Source organism: Dipodomys spectabilis, unplaced genomic scaffold (assembly GCF_019054845.1).
Source record: "Dipodomys spectabilis isolate Male_0828 unplaced genomic scaffold, ASM1905484v1 ptg000125l, whole genome shotgun sequence".
Classification (NCBI taxonomy): domain Eukaryota; kingdom Metazoa; phylum Chordata; class Mammalia; order Rodentia; family Heteromyidae; genus Dipodomys; species Dipodomys spectabilis.
Window position 1 is genome coordinate 11,434,449 of NW_024870802.1, and position 18,606 is coordinate 11,453,054.

Sequence of the window (18,606 nt, forward strand, 5' to 3'; positions counted from 1 at the left end):
TCATTCTCTTACAGAGTATCACAGAATTATGTGGAATATATTGAAGTTTGATCTTCAACATTGTTAGAAATATATACAATTAAATTTGAAAGTAGTATAATACTCAGATTTTTTTAAACCTGATTTAATTTTTGGCCTCTGCTATTTTATGCCTTGAGTCTTCTTCCAGAGGAATTTTCTGAAGACAGTCAAGTGCAATGTGATTTATGAGGCAATGAAGGCCAAGTACTTTGCAGTGATGAGGACCTCCTTTCTTCAGGAAAATCGATGGAGCACATCAGTCTGCAGTACACTTCCTGCCTTAATGGTCCTAAGCTAGATCAATATTTGAACTTCAACTTTGCCATCAGTCTGTGGGCTGTGTATGCTTTGCAGCCTTATTTCTATCATCCTTAGATTTATAGCCAGATCTATTATAGATTGAGCTAGTTACACTTTCCTATTTGGTTTTAGATCTGCTTTAAGCCCTGTCCACTGGCACATTTTAAGGATGTAAAATGTGTTGTGCTGTAGGCCATGTAATATTTTAAACTTTGACATTACCTGGTCTAGGGTGGGGTGTTAGGTAGCTAGCTATACGCAATCTATAGCATGGTTGTTAATCATTTTTTTTCCTGAAAAATTTCCCATTGCAAATTTCAATAGACTTTCTGGCATCCTGGAGCACATTCTGGTACTGATTGTGGCTTTCTTTTTCTTCTTAAAATATTTTATTTATTTATTTTTTTGAGCATTTTAAGTTCACAGCACAATTGAGACGATGGTGCACAGACAATCCATTTGTTCCTAGTCACTATATATTGACTATTTCTCCCATTAATAATACCCCTCACCAGTGTGATGTTTGTTATAGTTGATGAATCCTTATTTAATTATATATCATTAACATATCATATCCACATTTTACATCAGTGTACTGTTGGTGTTGTATGGTTTATGGGTTTGGATAATGCATCTTAACATATATACACTGTATACTGTCATAGAGATTATTTTTACTACTCTAAAATGTGGCTCCCCCCACCTCCCCAGGCTCTTTAACCATGGCACAAGTAGAAAAACGGGGAGGTTTGCTCCGGAAATCTTCAGCCTCCAAAAAACCACTAAAGGAAAAAGTGGTACTGATGTATGATGAGATCTTCATGGTAAGTCCTGTTGCTCTATCGTACTGCACAGCTTGACTCCTTAATTATTCGGTGTAAAATAAGAAATAACCTTACCACTGACTGCTACCTTTAAAGGGGATTATAGGAGGGCAGAGAGAGGGAGGAAGCTCAAGGACAGGGTAATTTCTTATGGTAGGGATTTTGATTATGTATTAATTATTGTAATTGGTATTATGTTCTTACATGTTTTTTCCATAAATTGAATAAAACAATTGAAAGGAGGAAGGAAGGCTGAGGAATTTTTTCCCCCAAATATCTTTAAGAAAGTCTTAGCTGAGGGTTGGGAATGTGGCTTAGTGGTGGAGTACTTGCCTAGTGTGCATGAAGCCCTGGGTAGAGTGCTAGCCTTGAGTAAAAGAAGCTCAGGGACAGTGTCCAGGCCTTGAGTTCAAACCCCATGACTGGCAAAAGAAAAAAAAGAAAAAAGAGAGAAAGTCTTAGCTGTGTAGGTGGCTCATGCCTATGATCCTAGTTACTCAGAAGGCTGAGATCATGGTTTGAAGCCAGCCTGGACAGAAAATCTGTGAGACTATCTCTAATTCACTAGTGAAAAGCTGGAAGTAGAGATGTGGCATAAGTGGTAGAATACCAGCCTTGATTAAAAAATGTAAGGGAGCCAGGCGCTTGTAGCTCATGCCTATAATCCTAGTTACTCAGGAGGCTGAGATCTGAGGATTATGGTTCAAAGCCAACCTGGGCAGAAAAGTCTGTGAGATTCTTATCTCCAATTAACCACTAGAAAACCAGAAGTGGTGCTGTGGCTCAAGCAGTAGAGTGCTTGCCTTGAGCTGAAGAGCGCAGGGACAGCCCCCAGGCCCAGAGTTCAAGCGCCCCCCCCCCCCCCCCCCACACACACACACAAGTAAGGGACAGGGCCCAGGTCCTGACTTCAGGCCCCACTACTGGAATCAAAAGAGATAAAAATGTCTTATTTTTCTTATTATCTGCCTTAAAGATGCTTTTATCTTTATAAATTTTTTTTTGGTGTTCAAATTATACAATTCAGATATTTTAAAAAGATACATTTTACATTCCACCTCAGGTTGTTAATGGACAGAACCCTTGTTTAGACTATCTTGTACTCTAGCTACATAGGATAACAGAATTATTAGCAATTGAATTTCTTTCAATTTTCAGAACTGTTAATTGACATGGTCCAAGTTTATATTGTAAAATATATTCTATGAAGGAAGGCTAGACTTACTAGAAACCCTTCAGGAGTACTGGCCCTTGGAAATTCTGGTCACTGTAGCACATTTAAACTATTTACTTTTGGTATTATATGTATTACTGGTATTTGTGTAGTTGTACATATAAATGTGTATGCTTATAAAGAATGACCATATGTTGAATTTGTTTTCTTTCTTGTACTTGGATTTGAACTAAGGGTTTGAATTTTGTGCTTGCTAGTTGAGTGTTCTATTGCTTAAGCCATGCTTCCAGCCTTTTTTCATTTTGCTGTTATTTTTTTTCTCCATTTAATGACTAATTAATTTTTCCTTTTTTTTTTTTCATTGCTGGGATCCAGTGGCTCACACCCATAATCCTAGCTACTCAGAAGGCTGAGATCTGAGGATTGTGGTTTAAAGCCAGCTCTGGCCGGGCGCAGGTGGCTCACGCCTGTAGTCCTAGCTACTCAGGAGGCTGAGATCTGAGGATCGCGGTTCAAAGCCAGCTTGGGCAGGAGAGACCGTGAGACTCCTATCTCCAATAAACCACCAGAAAACCGGAAGTGGCGCTGTAGCTCAAGTGGTAGAGCGCTCGCCTTGAGCTGAAGAGCTGAGGGACAGCGCCCAGGCCCAGAGTTCAAGCCCCACAACCAACAACAAAAAAAAAAAATAAAGCCAGCTCTGGCAGGAAAGTCTGTGAGATTCTCATCTCCATTTAACTACCAAAAAGCCAGAAATGATGCTGTGGTTCAAAGTGGTAGAGCACTGAGCACAAAAGTTCAGGGACAGTGCCAGGCCCCCAGAACTAGCACACACAAAAACGTCTTTAAATAGTTGTAGAATTCAATTCAGCATGTCACTTTATGAGTACAAATGTATTGTGATCAGTGTTGCTCTGTTTTTTTTTTTATTTTTATTTATTTATTTTTTTGGGTCCCGTAGTGGGCCTGAACTCTGGGCCTGGGCGCTGTCTCTCAGCTCTTAAGTTCAAGGCTAGCACTCTACCACCTGAGCCACAGCGCCACTTCCGGCTTTTTTCTTTTTGCTTATGTGGTGCTGGGGAATCGAACCCAGGGCCTCATGCATGCAAGGCAAGCGCTCTACCACTGAGCTACCTTCCCAGCCCCTTTTTTTAATTTTTAATTTTTGCTCAAGGCTAACACTCTACCACTAGAGCCACAGCTCTACTTTGGGGTATATGGTACTTAATTGGAGATAACAGTCTCATGGACTTCCTGCTTAGGCTGCCTTTGAACTTCGATCCTTAGATCTCAGCTTTCTGAGTAGCCAGGATCCATGAGCCACCTGCACCTGGCTGCTCTGTTTTTTTTTTTTTTTTTGCTGCTCGTGGAGCCTGAACTCTGGGCCTGGACACTGTCCCTCACTTCTTCAGCTCAAGGCTAGCACCCTACCATTTGAGCCACAGCACCACTTCCAGCTTTTTCAGCTTATGTGGTGTTGAGGAATCGAGCCCAGGGCCTCATGCATGCAAGGCAAGCACTCTACCACTGAGCTACCTTCCCAGCCCTGCTCTGGTTATTTTTGAGATAGGTCCTCATTTTTTGTTCAGGCTTCATGGACTATGATCCTCCTATTTACCCTTCCTGCTATAGGTGGAATGACAAATGTGCACCACTGCACTCAGCTATTGGTTGAGATGAAGTCTCACGAACTTTGCCAGGATTGTCTTTGAGCCTTGATCTTTCTGACTTCCTCTGCCTCCAGAGTAGATAGGATTACAGATGTGAGCCACAGGTGCCCTGCAACTAAGTATATTATTCTTTCTTATCTATGTACCTGTTTATATATGTATTTGCATCTATGTAAGTATCTATGTATATATCTATGTCTGTCTGTCTTTCTATCTATCTATCTATCATCTCTATCTATCTATCTATCTATCTATCTATCTATCTATCTATCTATCTATCTATCTATCTATCTATCTATCTATCCATCCATCCATCCATCCATCCATCTATCTACCATTTTTCTACATCTATCTATTATCTATCTATCTATCTGTCTGTCTGTCTGTCTGTCTGTCTGTCTGTCTGTCTATCTGGTTCTGAGGCTTGAACTCAGGACCTTAGACTTTTGCTTGGCTTTTTTGTCTACTTGCAGCTGGTTAATTTAAGATAAGAGTCTCATACACACTTTTCTGCCCAGGCTGGCTTCAGTCTTTGATCTTCAGATCTCAGCCTCTTGTAGTTAAGATTACAGGTGTGAGCAACTAGTGCCCAGCAAATGCATACTATTGTTAAGCCTTTTTACTTGGAAAGTTGAACATGCTTATCTTCTGGTTTCAGACAGAGGATCCAAGTAAGTGCAGTCCTCGTTTTTGGGAGGAACTCTTTCTCATGAAGGTAAGACTGGATGGCATTATGTGGGCTTTCCTAGTAACCAAGACTGCCATATGTTCTATACTAAAATTGTGCTCACGGGCTGGAAAGGTAGCTCAGTGGTAGAGTGCTTGCCTTGCATGCATGAGGCCCTGAGTTGGATTCCTCAGCACCACATAAGCAAAAAGAAAAAAGCTGGAAGTGGCGCTGTGGCTCAAGTGGTAGAGCGCTAGCCTTGAGTTGAAGAGCTGAGGAACAGCGCCCAGGCCCAGAGTTCAGGGCCACAATCGGACTCCCCCCCCCCCCCCCCCAAAAAAAAAAAATTGTGCTCAGGCCATTATTATTTCCTTGACAGGTGAATTTAGATTATCTAGAAGGCAAGCTGGAATCACTTGATGGTGAGGAATTAATGAAGATCAAGGATAATATAAATAGTTTGTTTCAACACTGCATCCAGGCTTTGGGAGAGGAGCATCCAATTCGAGTTGTCAATGCATTGCAGGTACAGGGCTGAGGGATTGGGAAGCATTTATTTAATAGAAGAAATGAATCATAATCCATATATTGGAACCTGAGGAACCTAGAATTGTCTTTGGATATGGGCATTTCTTTCTTTCTTTCTTTCTTGTCGGTCGTGGGGCTTGAACTCTGGGCTTGGGCACCACCCCTGTGCTCTTCAGCTCAAGACAAACGCTCTACCTCTTGAGCCATAGTGCTACTTCCAGTTTTCTAGTGGTTTATTGGAGATCAGAGTCTCTTGGACTTTTCTGCCTGGGTTGGCTTTGAATCATGATCCTCAGATCTCAGCCTCCTAAGTAGCTAAACTAGAATTACAAGCATGAGCCACCAGCATCTGGCTCTTGTGGTTTATTAAAGATAAGAGTCTCATTGACTTTTTTGCCAGGGCTGGCTGTGAACTGTGATCCTCAGGTCTCAGTCTCCTGCATAGCTAGGATTACAGATGTGAGCCATTGGCTCTGCAGCACTTCTGGCTTTTTCTGTGATTAATTGGAGATAAGAGTCTCTCTCATTGTCAGGGCGCCCATGGCTCCCGCCTATAATCATATCTACTCAGGAGGCTGAGATCTGAGGATCATGGTTCAAAGCGAGACCAGGCAGGAAAGTCCATGAGACTTTTTTTTTGTGGGGGGGGAGGGGTCCAGTCATGGGGCCTGAACTCTGGGCCTGGGTGCTGTCCCTCAGCTCTTCAGCTCAAGGCTAGCACTCTACCACTTGAGCCACAGTACCACTTCCGGCTTTTTCTGCTTATGTGGTGCTGAGGAATGGAACCCAGGGCCTCAGGCATGCAAGGCAAGCACTGTACCACTGAGCCACCTTCCAAGCCCTTCCATAAGTCTCTTATCTCCAATAAAACACTTAGAAATCTGGAAGTGGCCCAGTGACTCAAGTGGTACTGCACTAGCTTTGAGCTGAAGAGCTGAGGGACAGAGTTCAGGCCCTGAGTTCAAGCCCCATGACCAAAAAAAAAAGAATCTCATTGACTTTCCTGCCTAAGCCGACTTTGAACCACGATCCCAGTTTTAAATTTCTTTTTTCAAATATCTAGGTCAGGTTGTTCAGTCATGTACCTGTTTAAACAGAGTAATATTTAAAATGATAAACTTATGAGGTGGGAATGTGGCAGAGTGGTAGAGTGCTTGCCTAGCATGCATGAAGTCTTGGGTTCAATTCCTCAGTATACATAAACAGAAAAAGCCAAAGTGGTGCTGGCACTCAAGTGGTAGAGTGATAATAGCCTGAACAAAAGAAGCTTAGGGACAGTGCCTAGGCCCTGAGTTCAAGCCCAAGGATTGGCAAAAAAAGAAGAAAAAATGATAATCTTATGTATACATATTTATATATACATATATGTATATATATTATATTTATGTATATATATTTATATAATTTGGTCTAACACTAAGACAGATTGACAGAGGCATTTATTTATTATTATCCTCATTTGGCTTTATTTTTACTCAAGGCTGGTGCTCTATCACTTGAGTCACACTTCCACTTTCCATTTTTTGCTGGTTAACTTGATTTTTTTTTGGGGGGGGGGGGGTTTGGGTCTGGTCGTGAGGCCTGAACTCTGGGCCTGGGCACTGTCCCTCAGCTCTTTAGCTCAAGGCTAGCGCTCTACCACTTGAGCCATAGTGTCACTTCCGGCTTTTTTTTTTCTGCTTATGTGGTGGTGAGGAATTGAACCCAGGGCCTCATGCATGCAAGGCAAGCGCTCTACCACTGAGCCACCTTCCCAGCCCTTGCTGGTTAACTTGAGATAAGAGTCTGACAGACTTTTCTGCCCAGGATAACTTGAAACTTGTAGCCTTAGATTGCAGCTTCTTGAATAGCTTGGATTATAGAATGAGCTTTAGTACCTGGAAGAATTTTTGTTATTATTTAAGGGAAAAAAAGAAGTAGAGAGGAAACTAAAGCAAGAATAATTATATCAAACTTCAGGAAAGATTCTTAGTGTAATATTTTCTTTCTTTTTTTTTTTTTTTTTGGTCGGTCATGGGACTAGAACTCTGGGCCTGGGCGCTGTCCCTCAGCTCTTCAGTTTAAGGCGAGCTCTCTACCACTTGAGCTACAGCGCCACTTCCAGTTTTCTGGTGGTTTATTGGAGATAGGAGTCTCACAGTCTTTTCTGCCCGGGCTGGCTTTGAACCGTGATCCTCAGATCTCAGCCTCCTGAGTAGCTGGGATTACAGGCGTGAGCCACCAGCCCCCGGCAGTATAGTATTTTCTACTCAATAAAGAGTTGTTTTTTTTGTGGTGTTGGGGATTGAACCCTGGACCTCAAATATATTAGGGAACTATTCTACCATTAAACTACATCCTAGAGTGTAGTTCTCTCTCATTCTATCTCCCCCTCTCCTCTTTTCCCCCCTCTCCCCCTCTGTTTCTCTTTTTATTTTTTGCTGGTTCTGGAGCTTGAACTCAGGGCCTGGGCACTGTCCCTCAGTTCTTCAGCTCAAAGCTAGTGCAGTACCACTTGAGTCACTGGGCCACTTGAGGCTAGCCTTCTACCATTTGAGCCACAGCGCCACTTTTGACTTTTTCTGTTTATGTGGTCCTGAGGAATTGAACCCAGGGCTTCATGCATGCTAAGCCACATTCCCAGCCCATTTTCCTAACTTTTGTGCTGCTGGTCTCAAATCTCAATCCTCCTTATCTCTGTTTTGGGAGCTATAGGTGTGCGCCACTGTGTTTGGCTTCCTAGATTAGAAGTTCTTTTTTTTTTTTTTTTGGGTCTGGTCGTGGGGCCTGAACTCTGGGCCTGGGCGCTGTCCCTCAGCTCTTCAGCTCAAGGCTAGCACTCTACCACTTGAGCCACAGCGCCACTTCCAGCTTTTTTTTGCTTTTTGCTTATGTGGTACTGAGGAATTGAACCCAGGGCCTCAGGCATGCAAGGCAAGCGCTCTACCACTGAGCCAACTTCCCAGCCGCTTTTTTTTTTTAATTTATTTTTATTTTTATTTTTTGGGTCCGGTCATGAGGCCTGAACTCTGGGCCTGGGTGCTGTCCCACAGCTCTTCTAGCGTTCTACCACCTGAACCTGGGCCTGGGCGCTGTCCCTCTGAACTCTGGGCTTGGACGCTATCCCTCTGAACTCTGGGCCTGGACGCTGTCCCTCAGCTCTTCTAGCGCTCTACCACTTGAGCCACAGCGCCACTTCTGGCTTTTTTCTTTTTGCTTATATGGTGCTGAGGAATCGAACCCAGAGCCTCAGGCATGCAAGGCAAGCACTCTACCACTGAGCCACCTTCCCAGCCCGTAGATTAGAAGTTCTTAATCTGAGTTTTTTGTTGTTGTTGTTGGTCATGGGTCTTGAACTCTGGGCCTGGGTGCTGTCCCTCAGGTCTTCAGCTCAAGGCTAGCGCTTGAGCCACAGTGCCGCTTGAGCCACAGTGCCACTTGCGGTTTTCTGATGGTTTATTGGAGATAAGAGTCTCATGGATTTTCCTGCCGGGGCTGGCTTTGAATTGTGATCCTCAGATCTCAGCCTCCTGAGTAGCTAGGATTGTAGGCGTGAGCCGCTGGGGCCAACTAATCAGAGGTTTTTAGGAAGTCTTTGACTCACCAAAATCATAAGTAATATTTTAGTTTATGTAATTTCTTCTAGAAAGTGATCTTTGTTTTAGTTTTTCAGGAAGTATATTGCTCCGTAATCCAGGCTGGCCTCAAACTCAGTATCTAACCTAGAGATTTGAAATCCTCCAGCTTCAATCTCCTAAATTCTGGAGTTATAGACATGTACTCTCATGGCAACCGAGAGTGGTTTTTTATCAGATTCTCTTTTGGGTCTGTAATTAAAAAACATAAGAATCACTTTTTTTTTTTCTGGTCTAGTCATGGGGCCTGAACTCTGGGCCTGGGTGCTGTCTCTCAGCTCTTCAGCTCAAGGCTAGCGCTCTACCACTTGAGCCATAGCGCCACTTCCGGCTTTTTCTTTTTGCTTATGTGGTGCTGAGGAATTGAACCCAGGGCCTCATGCATGCAAGGCAAGCGCTCTACCACTGAGCCACCTTCCCAGCCCCCTTTCTTCCTTTCTTCCTTCCTCCCTTCCTCCTTCCCTCCCCCCCCCCCCCCCCGCCCCCTTTCTTTTTGCCGATCCTGGGGCTTGAACTCAGGGCACTGTTCCTGAGCCCCTTTTTGCTGAAGACTAGTATTCTACCACTTGAGTCATAGACCACTCCCACTTCTACTTCCAGCTTTTTTTTTCTTTTGTTGGTCATGGGGCTTGAACTCTGGGCTCAGCTCTTCAGCTCAAGGCGAGCTCTCTACCGCTTGAGCACCACTTCCAGTTTTCTGGTGGTTTATTGGAGATAAGAGTCTCATGAGGCTGGGTGCCAGTGGCTCATGCCTATAATCCTAGGTACTCAGGAGGCTGAGATCTGAGGATTGTGGTTCAAAGCCAGCCCTGGCAGGAAAGTCCGTGAAAATCACCAGAAAACCGGAAGTGGCTCTGTAGCTCAAGTGGTAGAGTGCTAGCCTTGAGCTGAAGAGCTGAGGGACAGTGCTCAAGCCCAGAGTTCAAGCCCCATGACCGACCAAAAAAAAAAAAAAAGAGCCTCATGGACTTTCCTGCCTGGGCTGGCTTTGAACTGCAACCCTCACATCTCAGCCTTCTGAGTAGCTAGGATTACAGGTGTGAGCCACCAGAGCCCAGAAGGACATTGAGCTTTCTAGGTAGGCCTTCTACCACTTGAGCCATGTCTCTTACCTTTTTTGCTTTATTTTTCAGGTAGGATCTTATAGTTTTTTTTTTTTTGTTGTTGTTGTTGTTGGTCACCGGGCCTGAACTCTTGGGCAATCCTTCAGCTCTTCAGTTCAAGCTGAGCACTCTACCATAGTACCACTTCTGGCTTTTTCCGCTTATGTGGTGGAATTGGACCCAGGGCCTTGCAAGGCAAGCACTCTACCACTGGGGTACCTTCCCAGCCCTAGTATTTTTGTGTGTGTGTGTGTGTGTATGTGTTATTGTGGTTTTGTTTCTTTGTTTCAGCAGGCATGGACTGCTGTGATTCTTCTACTTATGTCTCCCATGTAGCTTAGGTAACAGGTGTGCACTACCACACTCAGATTTTTTTTGTTGTTGAGATGATGGTTCCTCAGTAACTTTTTTTTTTTTTTTTTTGGGTCCGGTCGTAGGGCCTGAACTCTGGGCCTGGGTGCTGTCCCTCAGCTCTTTAGCTCAAGGCTAGCACTCTACCACTTGAGCCATAGCGCCACTTCGGGCTTTTTTCTTTTTTGCTTATGTGGTGCTGAGGAATCGAAGCCAGGGCCTCAGGCATTCAAGGCAAGCGCTCTACCACTGAGCCACCTTCCCAGCCCTCCTTAGTAACTTTTTGACCAGTTTGGCCTTGAACCATAATCCTAATCTCTATTTCCCAAGTAGCTAGGATTATAAGGATGAACCACCATATCCAGCATTGCTGTGTAATTTCTAAAAGGAAATGACCACAATAACAACAACCAAAAGAGAATGGCTAAAAACAGAAAAATGAGGCCTAGGGGCTGGGAAGGTGGCTCAGTGGTAGAGCACTTGCCTTGCATGCATGAGGCCCTGGGTTCGATTCCTCTGCACCACATAAGCAAAAAGAAAAAAGCCGGAAGTGGTGCTGTGGCTCAAGTGGTAGAGCGTTATCTTGAGCTGAAGAGCTGAGGGACAGCGCCCAGGCTCAGAGTTCAGGCCCCATGACCGGACCCCCCCCCCCAAAAAAAAATGAGGCCTGCAATCCTAGCTACTTAGCAGGCTGAGACCTGGAGGATTGAGGTTCAAACCCAACTCAGGCAGAAAACTCTATAGTACTCCACTTCCAATTAACCAACATGCTAGGTGGATGCATGACTTTATGATAGAGCTCCAGTCTACTCACTTAAGCTGAGTAAGGGTGAGAGGCCCTTAGTTCAAGAACTGGCACTAAAAAAGCCCACAACAGACTCATTGTGTTTTGGAGTTCAGAGTATCAGAAAAGAAAGATCAACTTTGTGAGGTAGGGGTTGTAATATGCAGTTACAAATTTTTTTTTTTTTGGGTCCAGTCGTGGGCCTGAACTCAGGGCCTGGGCGCTGTCCCTCAGCTCTTCTGCTCAAGGCTAGCGCTCTACCACTTGAGCCACAGTGCCACTTCCGGCTTTTTCTTTTTGCTTATGTGATGCTGAGGAATTGAACCCAGGGCCTCAGGCATGCAAGGCAAGTGCTCTACCACTGAGCCACCTTCCCAGCCCTGCAGTTACAAATTTATGTCCTTGTAATTTTAAGAAAGTTCTTCGGTAGAGGTACAGAGTTTGAGTTCCGGTCTCAGACCTAAAAGAAAAAAAAGAAATAACCAACCTTATAGGGGTTGTTGGTGTGGCTTAGTTGGTAGAGTGCTAAGCCAGTGAGTGAGAGTAGCAGATACTGAGTTTGAATCCTAGTCTCAGAAGTAAAAAGAAAAGAAGAGAAAAAGGTTCTTCTCTAGGAATAACTATTTCTCTTATCTCTTTAGACATTGTGTGCACTTATTCGAGGAGTTCACCAAAAGAATAAATCTACTTCTGGGTTTGACATTATCAACATGCTGATGGGCTTTGACAAGGCAGAGCTGTGCATGAAGGTGAGGAGTAAGCTGTGGATATGCTAGTGTATGTCTGACAGCTATTTTTCAATGCCATCTGTAGACAGATGTACTAAAAGATGTAGATTCAGGTAGATCATCAATTATCTGGTTTTGCATTGAGTATTTTTTAACAAATTTTTTTAAAATAAAGTAAAATTTAAATTGAAAAGTAAAATATGCTTTCTCTGTTGGATTTAGACAGAACATCTAATTATTTGTATTATTTGGTCAAACATTTGTAAATTTGTGAATTTAAACAAAAATATAACATTATACAATATCAACTTTATTTTTATTTTATTTTTATTTATTTATTTATTTTTTGGTCGGTTGTGGGGCCTGAACTTTGGTCCTGGGTGCTGTCCCTCAGCTCTTCAGCTCAAGGCTAGAGCTCTACCACTTGAGCCACAGCACCACTTCTAGCTTTTTCTGCTTATGTGGGGCTGAGGAATTGAACCTCAGGCCTCATGCATGCAAGTCAAGCACTCTACCACTGAGCTACCTTCCTAGCCCCTATTTTTATTTTGTTCTATTTCATTTTTTTTGTCAGTTGTGGGGCCTGAACTCTGGGCCCTCACCTCTTTAGCTCAAGGCCAGTGAGCACTCTACTACTTGAGCCACAGTGCCACTTCTGGCCTTTTCTGCTTATGTGGTACTGAGGAATCAAACCCAGGGCCTCATGAATTCAAGGCAAGCACTCTACCACCTTCACAACCTCTATTTTATTTCTTTTCTTTTTTTTTGGGGGGTCCAGTTGTGGGACCTGAACTCTAGGCCTGGGTGCTGTCCCTAAGCTCTTCACCTCAAGGCTAGCGCTCTACCACGAGCCACAGCGCCACTTCCGGCTTTTTTTTTTCCTTCTTATGTGGTGCGGAGGAATTGAACCCAGGGCCTCATGCATGCAAGGCAAGCGCTTTACCACTGAGCCATCTTCCCAGCCCCCCCCCTATTTTATTTCTTGTAACACTCTGGGAGTTATTCATTTTGGGCAATCCCATTACAGCTCAGAATTTTTTATTTTAATTTTTGATTTAATTATTTATTTGTGGTATAACTGTGTTGCCTGGCTTTAAACTTGTGAGCTCTAGTGATCCTTTTACCTCAGCCTCCTGAGTAGCTGGGTGTACAAGTATGCACCATTGTGCCCAGCTTAGAATTTTTATATCTACAGTTTGTACCATTGTCTTAATAACAATTTTATAATTCACATACAATTCACTCTTGAAGTATATAATCCACTTTAGTGTATTTGTAGATTTGTAACTATCATTGTTAATTTCAAAGTATAGTTTTATTATCACTAAAAGAAACTTGTACTTGTTAGCAGTTATTCCCTATTACTTTTCTCAGTCCCTTAAAACTATTATTTGCTCTGTCTTAACTGTTTTGATAATGCATAAAATAGAATAATATATGTGATATTTTGTTTCTGTTATTTACTTATGATATTGTCAGTGTTTATCGATATTATAGGGTGTATCTGTATTTCATTATTTTTTGTGTGTATTTCATTTTGTGTGTGAGAGAGTGTGTGTGTGTGTGTGTGTGTGTGTGTGTGTGTGTGTGTGTGTGTGTGTATGTGTGTGTTAATCTTGGGGCTTGAACTTAGGGCATAGGCACTGTCCCTGAGCTTTTGTGCTCAAGGCCAGCACTCTGCCATAACTAGATTTTTGGTATTGGAGATAAGAGTCTCATTGATTTTCTTGCTCAGGCTGGCTTTGGACCATGATCTGCATATCTCAACCTTCTGAGTAGTTAGGATTACACACATGAGCCACTAGCACAGCTTCTCTTTCATTGTTACAGTTCTAATTACTATTGGTAAACTGATGACTACCAATTTTCTTATTGTTCACCATAACATCCCCTGTTGAGCTGAATTCAGACTTTTCTTCACTGAGCACTTGTAGGATATTTCCACTCATAAATCCTGCTAGTGTCTCTTGTCTAAACTGAACTCATTGTTTCTTCTCTTTTCTTCTTCCTCATTCACTCCCTTTTGAGATAGGGATTTTGGTCCCCCAAGGCAAAAAACCTGGAAATCATTCTTGACATTTTCCTCTTCTTAATCTTTTTTTTGTTGGTCTCCTGGGGCTTGAATTCTGAGCCTGGACACTGTCCCTGAGCTCTTCAGCTCAAAGTGAGCAATCTCCCACTTGAGCCACAGTGCCACTTCCAGTTTTCTGGTAGTTTATTTGAGATAAGAGTCTCACAGACTTTCCTGGCTGGCTTTGAACCGCAAGCCTCAGATCAGCCTCCTAGGTAGCTAGGATTTCAGGCTTGAGCCCTTGCCACCACTCCCTCATCTTTTAATCCATGGGATTACCACAGCTAATTTTACTTAGCACTTATTTCTTATATTTGTCTTATGTTCCCCTGTTGTTATTGTCCCTATTATCTTTCACCTAAACGGTTGTAGTGATACCTTAATTCAGTCTCCTGACAAACTCTCTTGACAAATAATTGTTAGGTATCTATATGCTAGGCACTGGGGATACATAGGCAAATAAGACATAGCTCAAGAAATTAATAGGTTTGTCCTCCTTGGATTCCCTTTCTCTAAGCTTACTATCTTTAAGTCTATCATCCACAGTGATTTCAGTGTGATGTATCTTACACTTAGATCTTTCCTGCTTAACCAATTCATTAGTCTCCTATTTCTAACAGGGTAAAGGATAGACTTCCTAGTTAGTTTTATAAAACTTGCATGCTCTGTACAGTATTTACTTCTCCAGTCTCATTTCTTTCTTTCTTTCTTTTTTTTTTGTCGGTTGTGAGGCTTGAACTCTGGGCCTGAGTGCTGTCCCTGGGCTCTTCAGATCGAGGCTCTACCACTTGAGCCACAATGCCACTTCTGGTTTTCTAATTGTTTATTGGAGTCTTACAGATTTTCCTGTCCCAGCTGGCTTTGAACTATGATCCTCAGATCTTAGCCTCCTGAATAGCTAGGATTACAGGCGTGAGCCACCTGCGCCCGGCTTCCAGTCTCATTTCTTGTCATAGTGTCTCACTCTGCACTGTAATATGGACTACTTGTATTTTATCTCTGCATCCAGAGACGCTAAATGGAGTTCTGTGTGTGTGTGTGTAGCCCAAGCTGACCTAGAATGTATGATCTTATGCCTCAGTTTCCCCAGTGCTTAGATTATGGACCTGTACCACCATGCTTGGCTTTCCAGAGCCATTTAATTAGTAGTGTATGTGTGTGTGTGTGTGTATGTGTGTGAGAGAGAGAGAGAGAGAAAGAGAGAGAGAGAGAGAGAGAGAGAGAGAGAGAGAATCTCAATTGCTCTTGTAGCTCAGGCTGGCTGACTGGCCTCAAATTACAATCTTCTTGCCTCAGCCTGGGATTATAGGCATGAGCCATCATGCCCTGCTCCTACTTCATCTTTGATCATTCCTATTTACAGTTGCTTTTTTTTTTTTTTAATGCAGTTTTATTTACCAATCTTTTACTTTTTTTTTTTTTTTTTTTGGGTCTGGTCGTGGGGCCTGAACTCTGGACCTGGGTACTGTCCCTCAGCTCTTCAGCTCAAGACTAGCACTCTACCACTTGAGCCACAGCGCCACTTCCGGCTTTTTTCTTTTTGCTTATGTGGTGCTGAGGAATCGAACCCAGGGCCTCATGCGTGCAAGGCAAGTGCTCTACCACTGAGCCACCTTCCCAGCCCTACAATTTCTTTCTTCTTTATTTTTAAATTTATTCTTACTGATTTTTCAAAACATAACTCACTCCTGAAGGGTCTTCAGATAAATGACTTTTGAACTAATTTTCTTTCTCCATTTCTGTCATAGTAATAATTGAATTAGGGCTGGGAAGGTAGCTCAGTGGTAGAGTGCTTGCCTTGCATGCATGAGGCCCTGGGTTCGATTCCTCAGCACCACATAAGCAGAAAAAGCTGGAAGTGGCCCTGTGGCTCACAAGCCTTGAGCTGAAATGCTGAGGGACAGTGCCCAGACCCAGAGTTCAGGCCCCATGACCGGCCCCCCCCCCAAAAAAAAATTGAATTGTAACTATTTGCTTATTTTTTTCTCTTATTAGACTAAAACCACTTTGTCAGCAAGACTCAAGGCATTATTCTTCTTACATCCTTTGGAAACATACTATTTAGTACAGACTAAAGCTTATATATTTATTGAATTGAACTGAAAAAGTTTATTTTGAACCTTTAGTTTGGCTTTCTGGCATGCCAACTCTTTATTCTCCAACTGTTCTTCTCTTTTAATTAATGTAGAATTTTTTTCCTCTTTTTCTGTTGCAGTATAAAGGTTTCTCCTTTTTTTTTGGCCAGTCTTAGCGCTTGAACTCAGGGCCTGGGTGCTGTTCCTAAGCCTCTTTATGCCTCTCTGTGCTCAAGGCTAGCACTCTACCACTTGAGCCACACCACCATGTCCTGCATTTTCTGAGTAGTTAATTGAAGATAAGAGCCTCACAGACTTTCCTGCCCAGGCTTGCTTCAAACCATGATCCTCAGATCTCAGCCTCTTGAGTAGCTAGGGTTACATGTGTGAGTGTCTAGCTAAGGTTTCATCTTTTAATTAATTTGGGTCTAAAAACTGATATTTAATGAAAATGATAAGTTCTGTTCATATTGCTAAATGGAGTTGACCAGGATGGACACAAGTTTGCTTTATTTGATCATACATATGGCCAGTAGTGACCAGTTGTAAGTGATATTGTCTTTATCATTTGTTTAATGTGCTGCATTAAATGATATGCTTTCTTTAACAAATATGAAGGCTAGAGATTGGCTCAAATGGTAGCCTGCCTACAAGCATGAGATTCTGAGTTCAAATTCAATTATAATAGCTGTGACTCCTTTCTGTAATTGTACCTACTCATGAGGCCAAGATCTGAGTATCACAGTTCAAAACCAGCCAGGTAGATATTTTAAGAGACTGAGTTAAAAAGCAAAAACCTGGCTCAAGTGGTAGAGAGCCAGCCTTGAGCAAAGAATCCAAGTAAGAATGCAGGGATAAATAAGTTCAAGCACCAGTACCACATATGCAAACCCCTTATAAAACCAGCTATTAAATTTATATACAATGATTTAACCATTATAATGGGTTGCAAAGATTCCGTTGGTAAGAGAGATTTTTTTTTTTTCTTTTTGTTCATGGGGCTTGAACTCTGGGCCTGGGTATTGTCCCTCAGCTCTTTAACTCAAGGCTAGTGCTCTACCACTTGGGCCACAGTGCCACTTCTAGTTTTCCGGTGGTTTATTGGAGAGGAGTATCACTGAGCCAGGAGCCAGTGGTCATTCCTGTAATCCTAGCTACCCAGGAAGCTGAGATCTGAGGATCATGGTTCAAAGCCAGCCCGGGCAGGAACATCTGTGAGACTCTTATCTCCAATAAATCACTAGAAAACGGCAAGCGGCGCTGTGGCTCAAGCGGTAGAGTGCTCGCCTTGAGCTGAAGAGCACAGGGACAGTGCCCAGGCCCAGAGTCCAAGCCCTACAACTGACAAAACAAAAACAAAAACAGGAGTCTCATGGACTTTACTGCCCACGCTGGCTTTGAACCGTGATCCTTCCTCAGATCTCAGCCTCCTGAGTAGCTAGGATTACAGGTGTGAGCCACCAGCACCTAGTGAGAATTCTTTATTCTGTGTAGTTCTAAAGCATTTTCCCCAAATGTAATAGACTTTGAAGTTTTCTTTTTCTTTGATCTTACAAGGCCTAGATTAGGGGAATGACATGGTTACTTTATTCTGTGTTGTTCACACTATCCTATGTAACATAACCCAGAGTTGGACAGTGTTTGAGTTCTTTTTATGTTTATCTTTAATGGTTAATGGGTTTATTTCTTAGAACTTGATGGAGAGTTTGGATTCATTGCTTTGTGCAGAAGGTTCTGAAAGTCTGAAGAGCTTATGTCTGAAACTTCTTCTTTGTTTAGTGACGGTAAGTGACCCATCTATGTTTGTCAAAGATGTTAATTGACAGCAGGGCAAGTTTTATTTATTTATTTATTTTAATTTTGGTTGGTCCTGGGGCTTAAACGCTGGGCCTGAGTGCTGTCCCTGAGCTCTTCAGCTCAAGGCAAGTGCTCTACCACTTGAGCCACAGTGCCACTTCTGGTTTTCTGGTGGTAATTGGAGATGAGTCTCAGAGACTTTCCTTTGTGGGCTGGTTTTGAACTGTGATCCTCAGATCTCAGCCTCCTGAGTAGCTAGGATTACAGGCATGAGCTACTGGCACCCGGCCTATTTGAATTATTGAACTCAAAATTAGAAAGAAAAGAGAAAAAGAACTCTACTGGATATTGTTAGATAAATCAAATAGGTAGGTTTAATTAGGTAACGGGTAAAGAGAACACCACTTGGTATTCAGGTAGGAAGAGAAGTTTATTTACTGAACTGCCGCATGGTACATGGTGGGAAATGTATGGCTGAAGATTGGGCTGAGGTGTGACCTGGGTTTAAGTAGGGAAGGGGCAGGGGGAGAAGGTGTGGCCAGGTGAGGGAAGGTATGCCCACACTGGATGAGGATGTGACCTCAGGGCCTGGGACCCTTCCTTGGTTGGGAGGCAGGATAGGGGCAGCCCAGGATATGACCTTGGTGGAGGGGGAGGTGACTGCCCAGGTGTGCCACTAGTTACCTAGGTGACAGAGGTACTGGGAGGAGACCAAATCAAGAGAAGGGAGGAACCTGCTTCGATTCCCAGGACAGACCTTAGAGATACCGTTACTCCTTGTGTCTGAATGTATAGGAGGAAGTTAGTTGCATGCACTTTTTTTTTGGGGGGGGGGTCGTCTTGTGGGGCTTGAACTTAGGGCCTGGGCACTGCTGAGCCTCTTTGTGTTCAAGGCTAGTACT

General features: G+C 43.1%; 1 protein-coding gene across 2 annotated transcripts in view; it reads left to right on the forward strand.

Annotated features, from left to right (window-relative positions):
* The window catches only part of Armh3 (armadillo like helical domain containing 3), a 193,698-nt gene that overhangs the window by 17,402 nt on the left and 157,690 nt on the right, over positions 1-18,606 (forward strand). For both annotated transcript variants that reach the window (XM_042689297.1, XM_042689298.1), the window contains 5 exons: positions 1,033-1,145; positions 4,645-4,701; positions 5,033-5,179; positions 11,675-11,782; positions 17,599-17,691. In XM_042689297.1, the coding sequence (XP_042545231.1) occupies positions 1,033-1,145; positions 4,645-4,701; positions 5,033-5,179; positions 11,675-11,782; positions 17,599-17,691 (518 nt within the window). The remainder of the gene's footprint in view (positions 1-1,032; positions 1,146-4,644; positions 4,702-5,032; positions 5,180-11,674; positions 11,783-17,598; positions 17,692-18,606) is intronic.